Consider the following 22,956-nt stretch of genomic DNA (forward strand, 5'->3'; position numbering starts at 1 on the left):
TTCAGAGGGTGGCCTCGTTTCCTTCTTAAAGCCACTTTTTAACTTGTTTCCACTTCTGAACTTGATGGGTAGAAGTCAGGAACTTGTAAAGTCATCCTAGCTGTTTGTTCGTTGGAGCTAGAGTCCCAGAGCCCTCACTGCGTTCCATTGGGTATTTGTGTTCTGTTTTAAGTCTGGGTGTAGATGAGAAACCTGGGCCAAATTTTAAGGGGAGAGTTCCAGCTGTTGATTGAAAGCTAGTTTCTTCGGTCGCTACAGGTGGGTCAGCAATCGTTGGAAGCAAACGTGGTCGTCACTGCTGAGTCTGTTGTGTTAGGGCCGGTGGCCAGAACACGTGCCCTCACTTTGGGGAGTTTCCCAGATGTGGGGTCAGATAGGCACAGACTGCACGGGCCCGGCCCCATGGCCCATGCCAGGGAGCTGCGATGGGGGAGGGATGCTGTGCAAAAGATCGGCCAGTGAGGGGGGGGTCATCCTCCCTCCCTCCCTGTTCTTAGAAGACCTTCACAGGGCTGAAGGTTTCCAGCTCTTGGCATCACTCACTCTCACCCAGTTCCAGAAATCCTAACTGTTGAGTTGACTTTGCATCTACCCCCTGCCCCAAGATTCTTGTTCTTGACCCGCTTGCCTTCCCCGTGTAGGAAAGCAGATGGGAAACCAGTTGCTTTCACGCTTCGACCTTGTGGAGTTTACCCAACGGCCTGATGTTCGAGGTCTAAGTTTTTGTCACTGAAGCCGAGTAGTGACCTAATAGCGGTTCGGCGAGACCGACTTAACGGTGCTTCTGCATAGGTGATCTTAGACCCTTCAGGGCCATCACGGTTGTTGTGGCTGGAGACTTCATCCTGCCTGTACAGACAGGCAGACGGTCTCAGAGCAAAAAAGCATGTGCCAGCTGAGCTGACGCCTCAGTCTAGATTTTCAGATTCCGTGGAGGGTCTTTTTCCAGCGATTCGGATTTGCACGTGTAAAAAAGAGTAACAGCCCCAGGATGGGGCACCGTCTCATGGAGACAGCTTCTTACCCCATAAGGAGTTAGGGGCTGCCTTTGAATTTGGCCTCCAGCTTGGTGGGCTGTTCCCCCTGCCCTCTTGTACCCCTGGTGGTGCCAGGGATGGCTTTAGCTCAATGTCTTAAAATTTTACCGTGATTTAAATTACCTTTCCTTTAGAACAAGTAATACTCATTTTCTGCCATATTCTGCAGATAAGTCATTGACGGCATGAATGTGGATTACTGTAAAGAAAATAGCACACGGAGAGGCTGGCTATGGCCAGTAATCTTAGGGCACCCGGTGGACGAATTTGGGGAACTCCTGTTGTCAGCTCTTTGCTGGTAAATTACAAAGGCCAACCCGGAAGAGACCAAGAAAGAGATCCTTCCTTTCGGTGCATCCTCGCTGACCCACAGCCTTTCAGGGCACTTTGTGTTTACCTGCGGGGGTAACACGAGCTTGTGAATGAGTTCAGAGCTCTGTTCTGTTTGGGTCAGGAGCATTGGTGCCTGGTACGTCCAGGGCTATGTGAACGACACGGGGCCTTTGCAGCTGCATTTTTCTGTGACTCTCCCGTGTCAGCGGTTGGAGCTTTCCCCTAACTCAGGAAATCCGCAAACAACTATTCCCTACCCCCCGCCCCCAGCCCCTACCACTTTGCTCTGAAGTTTTGTTTTAAAATATCTTTGTATGGTCGTAGGGGCCGACTGCTTTTCATTCTGTTTGCGTAACCTGAAGGATCAATCGTGAAAATGCCAAGGCGGTGGGCCAGCCGGGTTTATTAGGTCAGGCTACAGGATTGGACTCCCCAGCTAAATGACAGCGTGCAGGGAATCCCCGTAGGGTCTTTCCAAAATAGAACGGAGCTATGTTTAGCTTGTTAAGATAAAGAACTGGTCGGGGGAGGGAAGATAATGGGAAGAAGGGCTTGTATGTGTACATGATTATGATTCATGGAGAAGAATCCAATTTTATGGAAACCACAGCCCAAATTAGAGAAAGCAAGCTTTTGGATTAAAATGATTTCTGTTGTGGTTGTAACATACCACAGTTTGATTTTTGTCCAGATGAAAACATTTGGTTTTCACTTCAGTAAATATTGTGGAGACATTGCCAGCTAATTCTGAAAAGTAATGAAATACGGCTTTGGCAAAGCACGCATGCATTCTGTACTCCCGATTCCACTTATCTGATCCAAGTTCAGATTTTTTTCCCGCATTTGCTAATGCACTTTGAATAATCAGAAGAGAAAAATCTGCCTGTGATTTTAGGAGAAAACTGTATACGCTAAATACACTTTTATAATTTTAATGGGTATAGAAGCTCCCTTGCTCCTCCCCGGATACCCCACACATTCCTTAAGTCTTTCCAAACCTTGGCCTTTTCATTGATTACATTGCTAGAGTTACAGTTTGCAAGGGAGACAGGATGTAATTCTGCATGGTGAGTCAGCCTCACAGGGTCGTTAATTACCATCGCGCATGGCGCTTACTGGGGGGGGTGGCGCAGGGACCACCCTGAGAACACCAGGGGAAGAGCTCCGAATGGGGAGCAGCCGAGCCCCCTGGGAGACCCCTAGTTTTCCGTGTCTTTTCTGGTGTGCAGCAGGTGGATCTTGCTATGGAAAGGGAAGAGCTCTCTGGGGAAGCTTTTTCATGCTGTGAAACCCCCTGTCCCTTTTCTCCTTGTCCCTGTAGCTCCATTCCAGTTTTCCTCAGCACTAGACCCCCAGCAAGCTTTTCCTGAAGTCAGCCTCCTCGGATGTTTGTAGTAAAGAATTCTCCCTAGTAAATTGTCTAGAGATGATGCTTGCTTATGTACCAGGATCTGTAAGTTGCATAGTGTTTTTGATGAAAACTTTAAAAGCATACGTGCCCTTCTCTTTTCAAATACTAAACACTGATTGAGCTTTCTGGGGACTGTGCATCAATAATGACTGTGTAACACACCCATTCACCCCTTTTTAAAATCCTGAGGAATGTGGGGTCGTTTTCACTAGCGAGAAATAACCCAGATTGCCTTAGGGTTTATAAAATGCCTTTGTTTCACCTTTTCTTATGTCTAGCAGATTCCTCTTGCTCTATGCTAATCTGTAAATTAGATAATCGAGCTTGAATCTAGGCTAAGAAGAAATGAATGTGTTCTGCGTGAATGGCTTTAACTAGTTGTGGTTCCTTATAGGCTCTATGCTTACTTTCATCTATTTGAAGTTGTTCCCTCGTTATTCTCCAGGTGTTAGTAGATAACAGTGCTTCTCTGTCACTGGTTATTTTTAGTGTGGCCTGAAATAATGGGATGATTTTACTGGTTTTATCTCCATGAGAATGAAAGCTCCTTTCACTCTTGGCCAGCTCTTGGTTTGTCTTTTTTTTTTTTTTTTTTTTTTTTTTTAAGTTTTTATTTATTTATTTATTTGACAGAGATCACAAGTAGGCAGAGAGGCCGGCAGAGGGGGAGAGGGAAGCAGGCTTCCCGCTGAACAGAGAGCCTGATGTGGGGTTTGATCCCAGGACCCTGAGATCACTACCTGAGCCGAAGGCAGAGGTTCCCAGGTGCTATTGCTTTGTCTTGATCTGAATGCCGGCTTTGCAAATGGAATAGGTCAGCAACAGGGGCTTCACGGGATCACATACAGTAGACACTTGGTGATAGGGTACCAGGCTCTGTGGGATTTAACGTTTCCTGCTGGCTTCAGTTGGACTCTAAAGTTATTGAAATGGGAGGGCATGAGAAAATTCTGGAGGTCTGTTCTTCCGGAAGGCAGAAGCTCACAGTTCACAAGGCCACTCCTGGTGGACAAGTTTCTGGTTGGTGGTGGCTTCATGAACACAGGCTAAAGGACAGTAAGGCCATACCCAGGAGGAGCTGGGTTGTTTGTCACGAGTGGCACCTGCCAGAGGGGAGAACTGGTATGAAAAAGGCGAGGATGCTTTGATGATGATTTTACCTTTGGGTCCAGCAGGGTCCTGATGAGAAGCACAGGCACCTGTTAGTGTGAGGGTGCTTTGTGCTTATGCCCTGTGCCCCCAAACTGAGGGCACAGCACCTCCCCCCACCCCCACTGCAGAGCCAACTCCCCGAGGACTTGGTGGCATTCAGAGGCATGTTGAGAATGCCTCTCGGGAACACCCCGTCTCCCGCTCTTCACATCTTACCTGTTCCTTGCGTTAGCCTCTGACTTTCTCTAGAGGTTAGAGCAGTTTGTTTGTATTTGCGGAGAAGCTGCTAGAACGGATACATACAAAAGATTGGTTATTTGCTGCTATTGTGGAAGAAATTACCCTGTGTGCTTTCTTTAAGGGATATTAACGCCTGGATGCATCTAGACATCTCCATTTTATCGTTCTCTGGAATATAACGTTTACCCCATTCTCAGAATCCTCAGTATAAGATACAATATAGTTGCTTCATGTTGCTTAGCCAACCTTTGAGTCCTAAAAAAAAAAAAAAACCCTTAACAGATGCTGTTAAATGGAAATAAACTCTTTGTTTTCCATATGTTGCACCTGGATCTTTTAGCAGATTCTCTTTGAAACCTTGACCATTTTTACAGTCTGACTCCCTCTCCCCCACCTTTAAAAAAAAAAAAAAATGACACCCCAATGGTCCTTGGTTGCAGAATTTGCTCCATTCGGTGCTGAGAGGAATCCCGGGAAGGCTAGAAGGCTGGAGGGGCTGCGCTGAAGCCCCTACCAGCACATCCCTTCCCCTGCTGCCCCCTGGTGGGCGGCGGCGTCCATGGGCTGCTCCGGACTCCACGCACGCGCATACTCATGCACACACGCATGCGCACACGCACACGCGCCTGGTCTGTGCTCGTGCCCGTATCCAAGACGGAGCCCGGGGAGGCTCTTTGGAAGAAATCCGGCTTGGCTCGCTTCCTCTGGGAGGCGCTTGAGATGCCTCCCTCATTCCTGGTTCTTCCATAGAAGAGGGAAATCGAATGACCGAGCCCCCCAGTTCCAAGCTTGGAGGCCCCTTGCTCGGTCTGTCCGACCGCGCGTGACATGTCTTCTGCGCTGTTCTGTGCGGGGATGAGTGGGACCTTGTGGTGAGATAAAGGTCTGTGTCTGTCCGTCTGTCCCATGAGTGCAAAATACAGTTTGTCTTGCATTTCGTGAAGTCCTTCTGCGGTTAGATTCGGGAAGGAAAGGTCCAGCAGGACTGGTCACTGGACTGCGGACCGCGGCACCCGCAGCCACCTGTGATCGGAGAGTCCTAACTGCGGGCTCCGGGTTGGAACCGGGCAGGGTGCCGTCCCCTCCTCCTAGTCACTCTGGCACGAATTCTAAAACCACTCCAGAACAGATCTATAGATAAGTCGTTCCAGGGGAAGTTCGGCTAGCTGTTTCCTCTTTTCCTTTTATTCTTCCTTGGGAGCTCCTGGTTTATAAGAACCTTCCTTCCGTGGGAAACCTGCTTCTACCTGGGAATGATCAAAGGGGCGGAAACCAGCAAGCTTAATGGCTTTTCGGACCATGGCCCAGTCTGTTCTGCCATGTACATCCTTTGCAGTTCCATTTCTACCCAGTGGTGTGACCCACATAACTTTTGGGGTTTTTAAAATGTAACGCAAGGAAGAAAGAACAGAATAGAAGAAGGAGCCTTGGAGGTGTCTGTGGTCCTTCCATTTCTGCAAAATTGGTATTGGGCTTAATACCACTTCCCCCAGTGTTGCCCGTTCATTTCTGTGTCCTTGTTGGATCATGTGGCTGGCAGCTCGACAGGGATGGTTTTAGCCTTTCGTAGCTGAAGTTCAAGATCTCCATCAGGAGGGAAAGCGGATTGGTCACCTGTGTCATTGCTGATACACTGGAGCGTTAGCTCATTCTCTGGAAAGGCAAGAGAAGGAATGAATTTCCCATTTAATAGTTCTTCTGCTACTTGGTAGTAGTTCTCCCCCCAAATACTTCATGGTTAAGAGGATTGAAGTTAGGGCGCCTACGTGGCTCAGTCGGTTGGGCGCCTGCCTTCAGCTCAGATCGTGGTCCCAGGGCCCGCGTTGGGCTCTCTGCTTGCTCAGCTGGGAGCCTCCTCCTCCCTCTCCTACTCCCCCTGCTTGCGTTCCATCTCTTGTTCTCTGTCAAATAAATAAAATCTATTAAACAAACAAACAAATGGAGGCACCTGGGTGGCTCAGTCATTAAATGGCTGCCTTCAGCTCAGGTCATGATCCCACGGTCCTGGGCTTGAGCTCTGCGTCAGCCTCTCTGCTTGGCGGTGAGCCTGCTTCTCCCTTCACCCCACTTGTGTTCTTTCTCTCACTATCTCTCTCTGTCAAATAAATATTTAAAAAGGAAAGAGACACAAAGATTGACTTTGTTGCTGGAAATTAATTTGGGAGATTTTTTTTGGATGTTAAGCAGCCTCTGGTCTTAATCAGTGAGTTGAGGGATCTCTAAATTGTCATTGTGTGATAAAGAAGAACTATGTTGTGCTTCTTTGTAAATGGAGCTTATCTTCCGGTGTTAGTTTTATCTTAAATTCAGAAATGAGAACATTGAGGGGCACAAGCAGAAGGTTAAGGCATAAAAGGAGTGAGGGATACGGGGTTTGCTCTTGGGAGGCTTTTGTTTTGTTTTTTAAAACCCAGCTCCAGCACTTGTAGCTTCGTCTTGTGCCGGGATTTATTTCAGTAATTTTTACCTGCTACTAACCTGGTCATAATATCAGAGTAGCTTCCAAATACATTGTGATTCAGGGGAATCCTTGTCTGTTATTCCCCTCATTGTGAATACAAGACCATTACCTTATATGGGAATATGTCAAAGTGTTTTTATCGCTTGGTTTGTCTTTCGTTTTTATTTTTATTTTTTAACTTTTTAAAAAAGATTTATTTATTTATTTGACAGAGAGAGAGCGCGCGCATGCGTGTGAGAGAGATCACAAGTAGGTAGAGAGGCAGGCGGGGGGTGGGGGGGAAGCAGGCTTCCCGATGAGCAGAGAGCCGGATGCGGGACTCGATCCCAGGACTCTGAGATCATGACCTGAGCAGTGTCTGTCTTTTTAAGATTCATTTGTTTAAATTCGTGTTAGTAAGTTAAATGCATAACCCAGAGTAATCTCTTCTCTTCCTTGGCATTGTAAGTAGGTGTTTTAATTTTACTGCTTTTTTCCCCCCTCCCCCACCCAGCTCAGTTCAGTTCTTTGTGGTCGTCATGTCCCTCCTTCCCCAGACCATTCATATAAGATTTAAATTTTTTGATTTGTTGTGTTTGGTGAATGGCACCATCCCTCTACTGGGGGAATTTGCTTGAAATCCGTTGAAAGGGCACAGATGGAGTTTTATGTCCTGGGGGATATTTGAAAAATAGAAGTGGCAGGGAGATGAACAGCTTTGTTTTATCTGCTCAGGCACCGGGATTTCCCTTTGTCCCTTAATAAGTGTCCCCATGTGTAGTGCCCCTTAAAGGAGGGGCGAGGACCCAGGCCTGTGTTGACGAGCCCTCTTCCTTCAACCCTGCCAGGTTCTCCTGCACTGCCCAACAGCATGGTGTATTTCGGAAGCTCTCAGGACGAGGAGGACGTCGAGGAGGAAGACGATGAGACGGAAGACGTCAAAGCAGCCGCCAACAATGCTTCATCTTCATGCCAGTCAACCCCCAGGAAAGGAAAAACCCACAAGCATGTTCACAATGGGCATGGTAGGTCTACTTTCGATTTGGGGCAGAAAATGCTAGAATGCTCTCTCTGGCTGAGAGAGCTACAGTAGGTCATCTGTCGAGGTAGAAGAGGACGATGAAGGCTGCAGAGCTGGTTCTGGGCCCTTGTCTAGGTGCTAAGAGCTTGCAGGGCAAAGAGGGGAGTACCGCCCAGTACAGTCAACGTATGTTCTGGATGAAGAGATTGTTAAGACACGGGTGTGGATATTCATTGCGGAGGCGATGGTCCGTCCTGTAAGCGCTGCAGACAATGGGATCCGCAAGAGGAAGAGATCCCCTCTACACAGGGATGGCCAGTGTGTAAACCTGGTGATTCACAGACCTGGGGATAAAAATATATGTATATAAAAAATATATGTTTATAAAAAATAAAAAATTAAAAAAAAAATAAATTCAAAAAAAAAAAATCTTTTGTGATCAACTTAAAATTACTGTGATTTTAGCAGGCAGAGCTCATGTCGAAAGAAAGCTATTGTCGAACATGTGAAATCAAGTAAATGCACCTGTATTATGAATCGGATGGATTGTTTTTCTCCTCCTCGAGGGCTGTGGTTTGGGAGGAGCACAAGAGTGGTCATCAGCGAGGAGTCGACCGAAGTGAGTCGGCCGTGGCGGGAGCAGGGTAGTGACGTAATCGGAGTTGCGCCCTGAAAAGATGAAGCTGGCATCGATGGTGAGGGTTGCTGAAAGGGAAGGGGACCTGAGGAAGGGGGCACCTCAGAAGGCTGGGATTGTGGCTGGCTGCCTGGCCAGAGGTAACAAAGGCAGGGGAATTCCTCGAGGCACTGCACCAGGGAGGATGGGGGTGGGGAGAGAAAGTAGGCAGGAAAAACAGGCGAGGAGAGGTGGGGAGAATCCCTCCGGGAGCTATTATGGCACATTTCCTGTTGTGTCCCTACTGGGACACTAGGCATCCAGTTTCATTCGGGGCTCAGAGACCCTGTGAGGTGGCCAGCCCCTGTCTGTTGTGGCTTCAGCCAGAACAAAACCAGTGTTGTCAGTAAGTGATTGAGGCAAAGCAGATTTCCCCCTTTCCTCCCTGTGGCCCGTGCACTGAGCTCCTGTTGTCTTTTGGACCCTGCGGGCAGTAGAGGCTCAGGTCCAGCGTGGGATGGGTGTGATGGGGCTGTGCCTGGCTTTCACCATTGTTGAGCCTTTCTGCCTTGTCACTGTCATGGTTATTTGTCCTGCTTCTTGACTAGGACTGTGTTTAGGAGGCATGCAGACACAGTGGAGGAGGAGACCCTCTTTTTAAGAACTTAGAGTTGGGGAGAGGGGCTTAATACTCCAGTGCAGACTACGGAGTGCTGACTTAATTTTGACCTCAGAGGAACAAGGGTGCCCCCTGCAGCTGTGGTCCTTGGGAAGTCTTGACAGTTGGAAGAGAGCTCCGTGTAGGAGTTGGCATACGGTTGCAGGGATGGAGCTGAACTTGCCATGGACGTTCGTGAACCATGGCGCGTGGCCTGGTTGGGGGATGGTTGTCGCACCTGTGTGTGTGTGTGTGGAGGGGGTGGTGTTCTTCGGGGTGACTGGGAGGGACCAGATGGAGGTAGTAACGTGGTCTGCTGGGAGGAGGAAGGGTTCCAGGGTGGGGAATAGGAAATAGCTGATGATTTTAGATGTGGAAATGAGATAAAATAGCTCAAGTTCAGAAGGATCCCTCTAGCCGCTGAGCTGTCTGAAATGAAAAGAGAGATGACGAGCGTCCAAGGAGCCCGGCCAGGAAATCGCCGCCGGGGGGCCGGACGTGGGAACAGAGCGTGGTCCAGGGGAGCGCGAGGGCGATTTGAAGCAAAGGTGAGCAGCTTTTCACTGCTGCCTGGAGAGCCAGGGCGGGAGGTAATAGAACAGGCATTAGGAAGGGAGGTGATTTGGGGGTAGTTAGGCACTTTATTATCTGCTGAGTTTGCAGGGATGGTGAGAGACGCAGCTCCAGAGAGCAGACTAGGAATTTATCACCCCGGAGCTGCTGGCTGCAGCAGTCAGAAGGGGTGAGCTTTCTGAGGTAGAATGAAGCCGGGAAGAAGACTGTGGAGATTTGTTTGTTTGTTCCAGTTCTTGAGGAGGTATTTTCTAGTTGTACTTTGGGTATAATAGGAGTCGAGAGTAAATGAATGAAACGTGACGTTAAGCCCCTTTCGGTTGGTCTGTGCATCCATGGCATGGAAATATATTTCATTAGGCTAGCATCACAATGGTTCCTTGATGCCATTTTTCATGGTCCCACTGTGTTGGGTGGGTGAATTCATTAGTCTTTTAGAGTTTCTGGACCCAATTCCAGCCCGGGGGTGAAGGCCCCCTTCCCCCACAGTACCCAGCAATTCTGGGTCACCAGCAGGGCTCCGAGAATTTAACTCCATGCCAACACTGCCTGCGTGGAGATTGCATTGGATTCCACAGGCTGAGGGCTCCGTCCTGTGAGGCGGCCCCTCATTCCCCCCATCCTCACCTGTTAACATGGGCTTCTGGCCCACCAGCTACACACTGGAGATTCCAGTACCTTCTCCCTCCGCTTCGATTAATGTGTTAGTGTGGCTCGCAGGACTCAGGGAGACCCTTACCTTCACTAGTTTGTTAAAGGATACAATAAAGGATAGAGATCCACCATATGGAGAGAGAGGGGAGGGTGAGGTATGGGGAAAGGGTATTGGAGCTCCTATGGCCCCTCCATGCCTGCCACTCTGCTGCTCCACAGGTCTCCCAGCCCACAAACTCTTAGAACCCTGTCCTGTTGGGTTTTTATGCAGGTGTAATTACATAGGCATGACTGACCAAGTCTTTGGCCATTTTATTCCTCCCCAACCCCTCTCACCTTCCCTGGGGTCAGGGGGCGGGGCTGAAAATTTGAGTCCACTGCTGACATGGTTGGTTCTCCCGGCAACCAGACCCCATCTTTAGGTACTTTCCAAAGTTCCCCTCACTAAAATAATAAAAGATCTCTGTATCCCTTTCAGTGCCTTGGAAATTCCAGTGCTTGGGGAGCTGGGAGCCAGGAATCATGAGTGAGGACCAAATACGAATTTTTTGGTTTTTGTTTAAGATTTTATTTATTTATTTGAGAGAGAAGACCGCACGAGTAGGGCAAGGGGGGCCATGGGAGAGAATATCCAGGTAGACTCTGAGTGGGGAACCCGATGCAGGGCTCGATCTCACAACCTTGAGATCAGGACCTGAGCTGAAATCAAGAGTCGGATGCTCAACTGACTGAGCCACCTAGGGGCCCCTCAGATTTGTATCTTAATGACCAAATTGTACTTCTTATAGGTAAGACTATCACAGTCCCATCATGTGGATCTGGTAGATTAATCCCATGACTGCTTTTGCATATGTGGTTGGGTCCTGACCCTCCTCCCTTGCAGCTTGTTTGAACTTGCTGGTTCACTGGGCAGTCGTCTCGCTGATGCACCCTCCAGTGTCGCGTTCTCTTCCTTGGTTGTGCATGGGCTTTCTCTCTAATTCTCTGTCCACGTGAGCTGAACAGACAGCTGCTGCCACACTAGAAAGTTCCATGCAGGGTGGGGGTCAGGGTGAGGGAATTGACTGTCATCTCCCGTGTCTGAGGGAAGAGGGTAAGAGTTTTGCATTGACCACGGTCATTGCCATTAACAGTCACAGAAAATGTGTCTGTGCCTACAGACGCACATACCTGCCCTTCGCATACAGGGAGACTTTTATTTCTTAAAATGTCAGGCGATTTTGCTCTTTTAAATAGTTAACGTGTGAGTGAGAATGATATTGCACCAGCTGTAAGAGGGTTTTATTTTTATTTTTCAAGTTTTAAAAAATTTTTATTTGCTTACTTGGCAGAGAGAGAACACACAAGCGGGGAGGAGCAGAGAGCCCGACCTGGGGCTCGATCCCAGGACTCTAGGATCATGACCTGATCCAGAGGCAGACCCCCAACCGACTGAGCCACTCAGGCATCCCATAAAAGGGTTTTAAATGCTCACTTTGGGGATTCACTTGTTGAAATATTCTGGGGCTCTTTTTGTGTCATGAATTTTAGGGCTCTTGGATGGGGTGGTGGGGGGACAGTGTGTGTCATTGGATGTAGCATGGGGTGCCTGACCTGAGAACCCACACTCGCCTCTCAGTGTCCTTTTGGTTTTTGTGCTCCTGTACACTCCCCTCTCTTCCCCCACAACTGCACTGGCTTCTCGGGGGGAACCCGTGCAAGACAAAGCGGAACAAGGAGCATGCCCAACCCGCTGGGCTTCATCAGAGCCCTGACTCGGCCCATACTCAGAAAGACACTTCCCGAGATGAGACTTGTAGGAACCAAAAGTTGCAAGGCCCTGAATTTCTGTGTGCTAATTCTAATAATGCTGGTTCCATTGGGTCTGCTTCTCCTGTTTTCTTCTTTATGGGTCCTACATACATCTCCTCTGTCTAAAAATTCTGTATTTTTAGACCTGTGTTGTGTAAGACCGTGTGCTATGATCTACAGTGTATATATTTGCTGACCAGGGAATGACGTTTCTTTGGGTGGGGGTGCAAGTAAGACAAAGGGTCCACTACTCTACTCTGATTTCTCCCAAGGTTGTTGACTTAGAGCTTTAGTTAGAGGGAGTTCATCTGTGATTCAGTGTGGCACCCCAGCCCTTGTCTTTTTGGTGATGTCAGTTTTTGAGCTGGGAATGGATTGGCTGCCGTTTCAAAGGTCTGCCTTTGGGTTCAACCCAGTTGGGTCCCAGAACCCCCATCCTGGTGAGAAGCCATGGGGCTAGGTACCTACCTAAACTCAGGGGAGGGATGAAGCCCAGGTGGTCTATCCTTGTGTGTGGGTGTCGGCCACACTGCAGTCCCCTCCTGCGGTGCCATATTGTCTGAGATCCCGGCTGGCTTTATGCCATCGCTCCATGTATGGGGTTGCCCAACCCTGTCCCAGGCACTGATCTTCGGGGGCATTTCCTCTGGAATTCTGTTCACCTGCTCTTTATTAATCCTTTAGAAAAGTAGGAATTTGTTTTATGTCTGAGTTGGTAACGGTGTTGCCATGGGCATGGAGACCTTCCGCGTCCTTCTATATACTAAACAAACACTGTTGTTAGTAAAGTTACTCTACTGTGACGTGTTCAAAAGACCAAACACCTCACCTTAAGGTACCAAATCAACTGCACTAGAATATGGCCTGGAAAATTAGTTTGAGAGTTCTTGGCAAATGTTAGCGCCGGTGAGTTGTTGGGCAAAAGATTTTGGAAGGGGGTTCTGGAAATGATTTTGCAGGGGAAGTGCCGAAACCCAGTCTGAGCCTTACAGAGGGCAGGATCTTGCCGTTAACTAGTTACGCAATTTTATGGAGTTAATTTCTGTGTCCTACATAAAATAAGTTTAACTTGTGAGCAGATGAAAAACATGTGTGAGACCTTGCGCTCATTGTAGTGGTTTTGGAAGGTAACCCAGATGAATAAGGGATGCGGACCTTCCCCCAGGGGCTGATGGTATGGGACCCTGCGGGAGAAGCGATCAGAAACGGACTTTCAGGCTCTCTCCACGTGTTTTCATGACACAGGCTTAATGTCTGGTTCAGGTACACCCTTCCCCCATCACTGTGTTTCTCACTCTCCTGTTGTTCCTGGTGTGGCCCTCTGTCCTGTGACTTCAATAAGCGTTCATCAAACCCAGGTTCAAACATACTTGATAGGAAGTGGGGGCTGCTAGGTACAAGGAGTGAAGGCACTTGAGTGTTCGGGCTTTGTGAAAAGTAGTGTTCTGGAGTGTCGTGTGGATGTTCTTCGTGAATTTGTTTTCCTTTTCTGGGCGTCTGGGTATCAAAGCCTTTGTAAGGTCACATGGAAAGAGAATGTGAGTCGAGATGTAGTGTCCAGGAGTCCTGTGATGTAGGGAGCGGGGTGTTCCTTCTCTCCCTGCCCCTCTCCCTTACTTCCTGAAGTAAAGCACTTAACCTTGACAAGGGTGTTCCGGGGTCACATGTGCATTTTGGGAAGACGACCTAGGTTAGCATTCCAAGGGACGGAGTGTGCACAGCTTAGAGGCAAAAATAAAAAGAGACCCTTTAAGAGACCACTGCCCTAGTGGTTACAGAGACTGAGGTTTTCACCGAGGTGCCATCGCACTAAAATGGCAAGGTCACTTGAGGCCGGCCGTTGACCCACGGGGATGGCCTGGGTCAGTGGGAGTGTAGGTGCCATGGGAAATGGGTGCTGGTGTGGTGCTCGGGGCGGTGGGGGATGGGGGAACCTCCCAGCAAGGGCAGTGAGCCAGTTGGCCCCGGTTCCCACTCTGGAATCAGCCTGCCTTATGCTCGCTGCATTTCCTCCACCTTTGACCTTTCATGTTGGTGAAACCAGGCGATGCGGTGTGGGAGAGCAGAGTGCAGGGCTTCCACCGAGGCTTGGGACTCTGACCCACTGGGCTCTCACGTGTCTACACCGGCCACGCGGTTGATGGCTGCCTCCTTGGAGCAAGTGTCTTACTTTCTTAGCCTCAGGCTCCTTGCCTGGAAGGTGGGCACTAAGCAAAAGGTCTGGAGGCTCTCTGTTCGCTGAGTATGTAGACATGGTGGTAGAAATCCCTGGGAAAGAGGGTGATTCCTCTAACTTGTCTTGGTAGGTGGTTTCAATCACCTGCTTTTCTGTGTGAAAGTGTGATTTGAGCGCTGTTTCCCACGCGCACCAGAGTTTTCTGGATGTGTTCGCCGACGTTCTCTCCTGTACAAGTCACTGTCAAGGGGTTGGGGTGAATGGTGGTCTTGCTCACGGTGGGGGACACAGCAGATCTGAGCTCTTAATGCCCGTCACGAAGCAGGCAGGTGGCTGCTGAGAGTCGAACGTTTTGGAAATGTTGCTGGCCCTGCACAGGGTTCTGTGGCAGGGGGAAGGGGTGAATGCTTGTGTGCTGCGATGGTGGGATTCACTCCTGTCTGGATGGCAGCGTCTGCTTGGGTCTGCGCTTGTGCTGTGGTCCACCTAGCCTTCACGTACTTGGTTGCCAAATAACTAAAACGTACAGGACGGCGGTGCTCCTCTGCGAGGCCCGTGGAAGGGAAGGAGCTGGAGGCCAGCTCAGAAACCTCCACACTGCTGGGAGCGTTCCTCCGACTTCAGATGACCCAGAGACAGAGTGGTTCTGTTGACAGCAAAGAAGTCAGTAGGGCCCGTAATGTAAAAAGAAAAGTAAAACGGGGACAGGGGGTCCTCTTTGACAAAGGCCAGTTTCGAACGAGTTGTAGAGGAAGGAGGGACACTTGCATTACTGGGGTAGGTGACCTGCCTCACGCTGTCCCTTCTGCAGCCTTTCTTCTAGAAAGGAGGCGGTGATAAGGAGAGAGATCGCCACCAGCGGTTTATTAAAGCTTGTCCCAGGGATGACTGGGACTTGGGCCCCAGGCAGGAGACCGTGAGGATAGTCCTGCAGGCATGGTTTTCCACAGAGCCCTCGATCCAAGAACGTCATCACCCAAGAGTGGTACAAGTAAAATGTGGTCTTCAAAAATGGAGTAATCAGCGTTGCACAGCTTACCCAGCCATTTCTAGTTAATTCGAATTGTAACACCAGGTTGCCCATCACGTGTTTGTTCCGTGTTTGTTTTTGTTTCATTTTGTTTTTGTTTTGATTTGGTTTTGGCCCAGTTCCTACAGAGGTCTTTATCAGCATCATAGTCACCAGGAGCTCCGTACCCTGCCTTTTGTAAAGCTGCAGATGAGCTGTGTGTCCTTGGGGAAGGTGTGTAACCTCTCTGATTTTTAATTTCCTCTTCCGCAAAAGGAGCCAGATACAGTAGCTTCGCAGTCGTTGGTTCATTTCTGACCGAGCATAAAGAACAGTTCTCCACACGTGTCTCACAGACAGGAATAGCTACCGCTGGGATTTCTTATGGTGGCAGATGGGCACTGCTGTGTGCGCCAGCCGCAGGACTTTTCCAGGCTCCCCTGTTGAGCCAGGTGAAGATCCCTGACTAAAGTTCGGACCTGGACGAGGGCATCCTTATCGTGTGGGTCAGGCTGGTCCTGTGAACCATTAGTCATTTTCACAACAGGACGTGGAATGCAGGCTGCTTTCCTGTGGTTCCTAGTGTCAGTGGTGCTTCTCCCTGCTTTGTGTGCTGGGGATGTGCAGGTGTGTGGGGCGTCCAGTAACATCTATCCTGCCCCAGGACGGTAACCCTTCCTGAAATGCGGGGAGGTTAACGTGCAGAAAACAAAATGTGGAACATGACCACTTCAAGTATTAGTGTACTAATACTTGGCCAGTGGCTCAGGATGTGGAGGTAAGGCATGGCACCTGACCCCGTGGAAGGTGGCACCAGGGGAAACACGCCCCCCCCGGGCTTGCCCGGTGACACTGGGCTTCCACCAGTGTCCAGGTGGGCCTGTCTGTGACCACACTCCTCTGTGGCCACGCAGTGCTGCCCCCAACCGTCTCCTGCAAGGGCTTGCTATCCCCAGGCGGGTGTTCCATTTTGCAGCTATGCCCCTGGACTCTGATGTTCTCATTTCCATTCCGTTGAGCATCCTCATGGAAAGGCATTTGTTTATGAAAATGCATCATCTCACGTGACGTGGGCCGTGTCACGTGCATCTACAGCCCTGGGTCCATGCTTCAGGGTCCTGGTAGTGACACCTCTGGCAGCTCCTACCCCACCAGCTCTGCAGATTTCCAGAACACTCGTCCATCTCCAGGACCTCCCAGATCCGAACAAGAGGGCCCTTACATAATCCCTGTTTGGAAACAAACCCACACTGGGATATCCACATCTGGGATACTGATGTTACGTGTTGGTACTTGAAATGGTTTCATTTTTGAAACGTTCTCATGGTTATTTTTCTTCCACTGGGATGAGTGTGGCTAGAGGCACGAATACGTTTGTTTGGGGTGACTTTGGCGTTGCTTTTCCTCACTGTTGTTGCTGTGGCCAGGCATGGCGTTCCTCCTCCTTTGCAGAGGGGAACGTGGGGTGAGTCCACTGTTTGAATCAGCCCCCATGGTAGAGTTTTCACAGGCTTTTCTGCACTTTAGAGAGATGGGAAGAGCCACATAGAGTGTCCTACCTCTCCGCGCTCATCCTTCCGAAGAGGGATATTTCTCAGAAGACTTTTTTAAGTCTTCTTTTTTTTAAGTCCAATGTGCCATTGGACTCCCAGCTGGCATGATGTAATTGCTTTTGGATTCACACTGAGGGCCTGTTGTGCCAGGGCCCACACGCAGTCATTTGGATGAGTTTACCCCAGTCCTACCTTGGAGGTGCGTCCTGTGTCTGCGCAGGGCGGGAGGGGGGTCTCACTGCAGTGGGGACAGCCAGGGATGGCCGGGAGAGGCTTCTTTCTTCCTGGGGTGTCCTCTTCACCTTCTTCTCACCGCTGGCAGCTTCATGTTTTTGTGGGTCTCTTCCCCCCGCCCCGTTGAGGCAAGTGAGCTTTCCCAATAGTTGGACTCTGGGCTGGGAGCGTGGTTCTGAAGAGCAGTAGTGTGTGCAGTGTTGGGGCCGAGGGTCTGTTGGCTCGTCGTCTTCTGCGTCTGTATTTGGGGCCTTCAGTGCTATAGTTTGCATGCACCACGCTCAAGCCCCTGTCTTCCCCCAGATGGCTGCAGCCTTTTCTTTGTCTTCTTTTCTTTCTAAAGAAGGAAAGGAATGCTGGGCATCCGGGTGGCTTAGTCCATGAAGTGTCTGCCTTTGGCTCAGGTCCTGATCCCAGGGTGCTGGGATCAAGCCCCATGTCAGGCTCCCTGCTTAGCGGGGAGTGTGCTTTTCCCTCTCTGTGCTCTCTCACACCCTGCGGCTCTCTCTGTGTCAAATAAGTAAAATCTTAAAAAAAAAGAAAAGAAATAGGGTGCCCTTTTCAACGATTTTTTTTTTTTAAAAGATTTTATTTATTTATTTGACAGAGATCACAAGTAGACAGAGAGGCAGGCAGAGAGAGAGGAGAAAGCAGGCTCCCCGCTGAGCAGAGCGCCCGATGCGGGGCTCGATCCCAGGACCCTGAGATCACGACCCGAGCCGAAGGCAGAGGCTTTAACCCACTGAGCCACCCAGGCGCCCCTCAACGATTTTTTTAATGCTTTTGTGTGTGTGTGTGTGTGTGTGTGTGAGAGAGAGAGAGAGAGAGATAGATACAAAATGCGGTATTCCAGGCAGAACCTTTGGGATCACCTCACATGCTAGGACAGTGGGCTGGGCCATGCTATTTTAGTGTGGGGCTTCTTCTTCCTGGTCACGGTAGAGCCACTCTGCTCCGGGCAGAGGGTCTTACACAGCCATCAGTAACAGCTGATGGAGACCAGCTTCCAGCTCGGATGCCTTCCTAACCAGTGGTCAGTGAGCCAGTTACTTAAACCGCTGGAACCTCCCTGTCTCCATTCATAAACAGCTGATAGCAATAAAACTGTTGTTTTGGGGTCGGAAAGGGGAGATTGTGAAGCGGTCGCCGATGGGCACAGCATTTCATCTTGGGGCGATGCAAACATTTTGAACTTGGCATTGCAGTCATGGGTTGCACAGCTCTGAGTATGCAGAAATCCACGGGATTGGTAGGTCCGCTTCAGATGGGGAAATTACACAATATGTGAATTGTAGTTTATTAAAGATAAACAAAAATCTGTTAGGACCAAATGAATGACAGATGCCCTTAGCGCGGTGCCTGATGCTTGGTGAGCTCTTAAAACAGTGGGCGCTGGCTGCCGTCCTCCAACTGGCGCCTCCCCCCATGACGCTTCTAAAGAATTAGCACACCCTGCAGTTCTGAAAAAAATGAACGTATTCTATTAGATTTTCGGAGTCTTTAATCAGTTTTGTTGTTCAAAATTGGCTGGGATGTGTTTATATGCTACGCATTGTAAATTGAATTCCTGAGCTCCTCGCCAGACTGCTTGGTATTTAATATTTTCAGTTAATTTCATCTGGCCTGTCTTAAGGGGAACCTTCGGCCCGGAAGAGGGCTGTTCCCAGAGACTGTAAAACGTGCACATAGGATTTTCGACAGCCCTTTGTTTCCCGGCTGGAGGGTGGGCAGAGAGGTGTTTGTGGTACAGGAGCAGTCCACAGGATTTGGAGAATGCTGACAGCGATCCTTCTCGAAATAAAAACGTTCCTGTATTTAGTTTCTCTGTACTGATATTTTTATTCTGAAAGTGAGCAGTTCTGGAACTCGTTGGGGAGCCTTCCACGGGCACTCCTGCACATTTCCCAGGGGTGTTTCTCCCAGTATGCTGTGAGCACGTGCAGATGCCTTGTGCAGATCCAGAGGTGGGCCGGAAATCTTCTGATTACTTCAGATGCGGCCGGCCTTTAGAAGTTATCCCCTTGCATATAGAATTTTTTCCGAAACCCCAGACTGCAAAAACATCCTTTGTTCTTCAGTAGTTAACGCACACCCCTTCTGAATATGACCCATCGTTCTGGGCCCTTTGTCTTGTTTCCCGAGAGGGATAAAGCGTGAAATCCCTCTCGGCCCACTGCCTGCCGCCCCAAGAGGCTGCTTGCCCAGATATCCCTCCCCAGGTCCTGCTCCGGCGCATCCGAGAATGCAAATGTCTTAGAGCCCACTGATGTGGGTACAGTCCCAGGGAGCTGGTCACCATCCTACTCTGTCTCGTCCTGTCCTCTGCTCCTTTGGGGGCCGGGCGGGCCAAGAAACCATTTTTCAATGACAGAAACCACTCATCCTGATTTATGGTCTTTTTGTTGCCCTGACCTTTATATTCTCGGAAAGGTCTTATGCCCTTTTAAACTTGGGTTTCAGAAATTACTAGGAACATATGCAAGAAACATGTTTAAATGGCAGATCCATCCAGCCCCATTACTATACGTCATTGCACGTGGCGTGTTTGCTTTCTTAGATCCTGGGGCAGTGGCAGCCAGATTCCGATGGTAGAAAAATGTTCTAGGACTTAAATTCTTTAAGTTCACACTTAGAAAATTTAATTTGCTTTAAACATCCTGATACATATTTTACTTACTTGAGAGAGCGCTGTGGGGTGTGTGGAGCCCGATGTGGGACTCGATCCCAGGACCCTGAGATCATGACCCCAGCCAGGAAGGCAGAGGCTTAACCAACTGAGCCACCCAGGCGCCCTCCTTCCTGTTTTTTATATAAGTCAAAGTGGTAGGATTTCAGTATGTAGAATCCCAGAGGGGTCTCGCAGACACCTCGTAAACCCGTGGAGCTTGCTTGCCATGCTGGAGGTCGGGGTGCCAGGAGATTTCCCGTCTCACTTTGGGGCCTGGCCCCGGCCCTCAGTGTGTGTGAGCTGTGCTCGAGGTTGTAACGGGACCTGTGCTGACCCAAACACGTCCTCTCTGCCTTCCGTAGCGGCCCACGTGAGTGCCACCGCCCAGCCCGGGAGCGGCTTCTGCCCGGGGCAGCCTGGGTTACAGCACTCAACACTGCTGTGTGAAAATCCCTTTGAATAGCGGGCACAAGGTTGGCAGACATTCCATTGTTTTCAGACAATAGTGACTCAAAGTTGAACTGACTCCAGGGAGTGAGTGCAGCTTTTGTACAGTAACAAGGATTTAATGCCAGCCGATTGATGGAGTCTGTCTTCCCCGAGTCAGGACGCCTTGTAATGACGGGACGCTTCCATTTAAATATCTGGCTTGGGATCAGAAACTTGGCGTACTTCTCTTTGCCCCTCCGTCACATGCTCTTCTCTATTTATGGCGGTTCCCTTTCTGTCCCTTTGGTTTGTTTTGGGGGTGGGACAGGGAGCCGGTCTGAGTTTATGGAATTTGGTGTTTGGTCCAGCCTTGTGTCTTGGGTTCATTCCTTCCTCCTTGTTTTCATGCCTTAGCTAGTGGACCTGGCAGCCCGGTTTCCCACGGTGGCTCCTGCTCTTAATTCTGTCTTTCAAGCAGGCGAAGGCTTCAGAACCCCCTTAGCTCAGGTCTGGCACGGAGGCATCTCAGTGTGTCCTGTAACTTTTGTCAGATGCCAGGTGGGGATTTCTCTCTTTAGTCTCTTCTAGAAACAAAACACATAGGGACATCAGGATAATGTCCTGGGGTTCCGATGAGGTGCCTTCATTCGCACAAATAATCAGCAAGGTTGGGGCATCTGTTCTGGGACGAGCACGGACACTGGCCCACGTGGATGCGCGTCCTTTGCCAGCTCTGTTCAAGGGGGATCACTGCTTTCACACGTGGCCCTTGCTTTGCCATGACAGCAGGACCTTGGAAGAAGCCGAGCCTCTTTCTCTTTGTCCCACTTCCTCAGTCTGAAGAACGCACGGCATTTTATATACTTTATTTTCAATACTTGAGCGATTCCTGGAGGACAGATAAGAGGAGGCAGCTGGTTTTGTGGTTCAGGGAATGGAGACACAGATGTGTTTGGTGATCTGGGAACAAAAAAATCAAAACGAGCTAATCACATCCCTACGAGAGCCCGTGGGCATGGGGAGGTTTTAAAGACCCTGTGGTTGGCTTTCGACAAGCTGCCTCCTGGACCTCCCCCCAGAACCTGCTGGCGACCCTCTGTGGGCACTGAGCTTCTGTGGGGCACGGCGTTGTGTTCCAGCTCCCTGGAGCTGGAAATGGGAGCCGCCTTCTCGGGATGTGTAGCTTTTTCCAGCTTCCCCGCGACTGTGGGATTGCTGGAGGGAGGCTTCTAGAGTAACTTGTGTTGCTTGATTTCTTTTTCATCCCTGATTGGGTGCAGCTCTGAGCTGCTCGGGCATGGAGTGACCCTAAATCAAAATATGGTCTTTGCTTGCCATGGTGTGAAAACACTGTCTGTAGGCCATTTAACCTTCAGCGTATGTGTATACAAATCAATATATTTGTCTCTGTTCATTAATGTAAAGCTATTTGTATCTGAGCACATACAGTTTCCTAATACAGTTCACCGTGATAAATGCTTTTTTTCTCCCCTTGAAGAAACGAGTCCAATTATTCCTTTTAATTGGGGGAGAGCGTGCGTAGTTCTCCATCCACCTCTCCCTCTCTCTCTGTCTCTGTCTCTTATGTTCACAGGGTTTAGTCTTTCCCTGTGAGAGTGAGCTTTTTTTTTCCTTTCTCCTTCTTGAGAATCTTACAAATTAAGACAAAAGATAATTACTTGGAGGGGTGAAACTGGCAGGTTCCCACGACACTTAAAATTAATGAGCTGTTGAGGACAAAATATACCTTGTCTCTGGCTCCATCGTCCCCCCACTCCCCGCCCCTTCTCCCCCTTTCTTCCCATTTAACACATGATTTGACTTTTTGGCTGTGTTTGCCATTTGGGTATATGGCTGCTGAAAAAAAAAAGCAAAGTGGTTACAGAAAGTGGATTCATTGGAAAGCTGTCTCTTTGTTTGCAATTCAACGTTAATTTCATCCAGTTTTTAATTTTTGTCTTTCTGAATGCTTTCTCTTCTTCCGACGATCTGATCAAAACAGTCTGCAGTGCTGTGTTTCAGTCTGGTTTATGAGGTTCGTGGCATTTGCTCGGCTGCCCAGACTTCCCGGACCCCATGGCTCCCAGGCTCCCCTCGCCCTTCTCTCTGAGGCACCGCTTCCCTGCTGGGGTTGGGGGGAGCCTTCTTCCGTGCCAGAGTCACATCCTACCTCTGCAGGGAGCGCTGATGCAGGATCTGGATTTTTCTGGATCTCAGAAAGCTCTCGCTGGCTGCAACTACAGTGCCACACTTCACGGATTTCCTTGAGGTCCCTGTGGAGCAAGTGGCCTTGTCCCGTGGTTCGTTTGGAAAGGAGTGGGATGACAGTGCGCGAGGTGGTGTCCTGAGACATCTCTGGCATGGGCGCCGTCAGAAAGAGTGTGGGGGTCCCAACTGGCCAAACGAATATTCTCTCTCATTTCTCCAAGCAACTCCGTGAGGTGGTAAATGGGAAACTGAGGTCAAATCGCTAATGAATCCTGGGCTCAAATTTAGGTAGATTCCTCTCAGAGCCTGAGATTTTGTGGGGGGAGGTTCCGAGATCTAGATCCAAGTCCAGATATATGGAAACCTTCGTGCTGGAGCTAACCGTGGAGAAGCTGCTCCAGCCTGGCAACGTCTGGGGTCTTGGTTTTGACTGGGGTTTAGACCCCTCTCTAGTCAGGGACACCCCCACACCCCACCCCACTGAAGGATTGTATGTACGGGTATTTGCCATATTAAAATTGAAAGTGAGGGAGTTTTAAAATATTTTTAAAAATTCTATTTATTTGTAAAGTTTATTTTTTGTAATCTTCCCACTCAACGTGGGGCTTGAACTCCCAACCCTGAGATCAAAAGTCGTACGCTCTTGTGACTGAGCCAGCCAGAAGCCCCTAAAATATTTTTAAAAAAAAAATGACACAAATGCATTACACGTCAACACAAGTAACATTTTTCTGGAAAGTAACTATTCCCAAT

At 49.4% G+C, this 22,956-nt stretch overlaps 1 protein-coding gene across 7 annotated transcripts in view; it reads left to right on the top strand.

The window, feature by feature from the left end:
• Window positions 1-22,956, top strand: part of JARID2 (jumonji and AT-rich interaction domain containing 2) — a 257,486-nt gene that overhangs the window by 198,183 nt on the left and 36,347 nt on the right. For all 7 annotated transcript variants that reach the window (XM_059179390.1, XM_059179391.1, XM_059179388.1 and 4 more), the window contains one exon: window positions 7,462-7,638. In XM_059179390.1, the coding sequence (XP_059035373.1) occupies window positions 7,462-7,638 (177 nt within the window). The remainder of the gene's footprint in view (window positions 1-7,461; window positions 7,639-22,956) is intronic.

This window comes from Mustela lutreola, chromosome 6, assembly GCF_030435805.1.
Source record: "Mustela lutreola isolate mMusLut2 chromosome 6, mMusLut2.pri, whole genome shotgun sequence".
In the NCBI taxonomy this organism is placed as follows: domain Eukaryota; kingdom Metazoa; phylum Chordata; class Mammalia; order Carnivora; family Mustelidae; genus Mustela; species Mustela lutreola.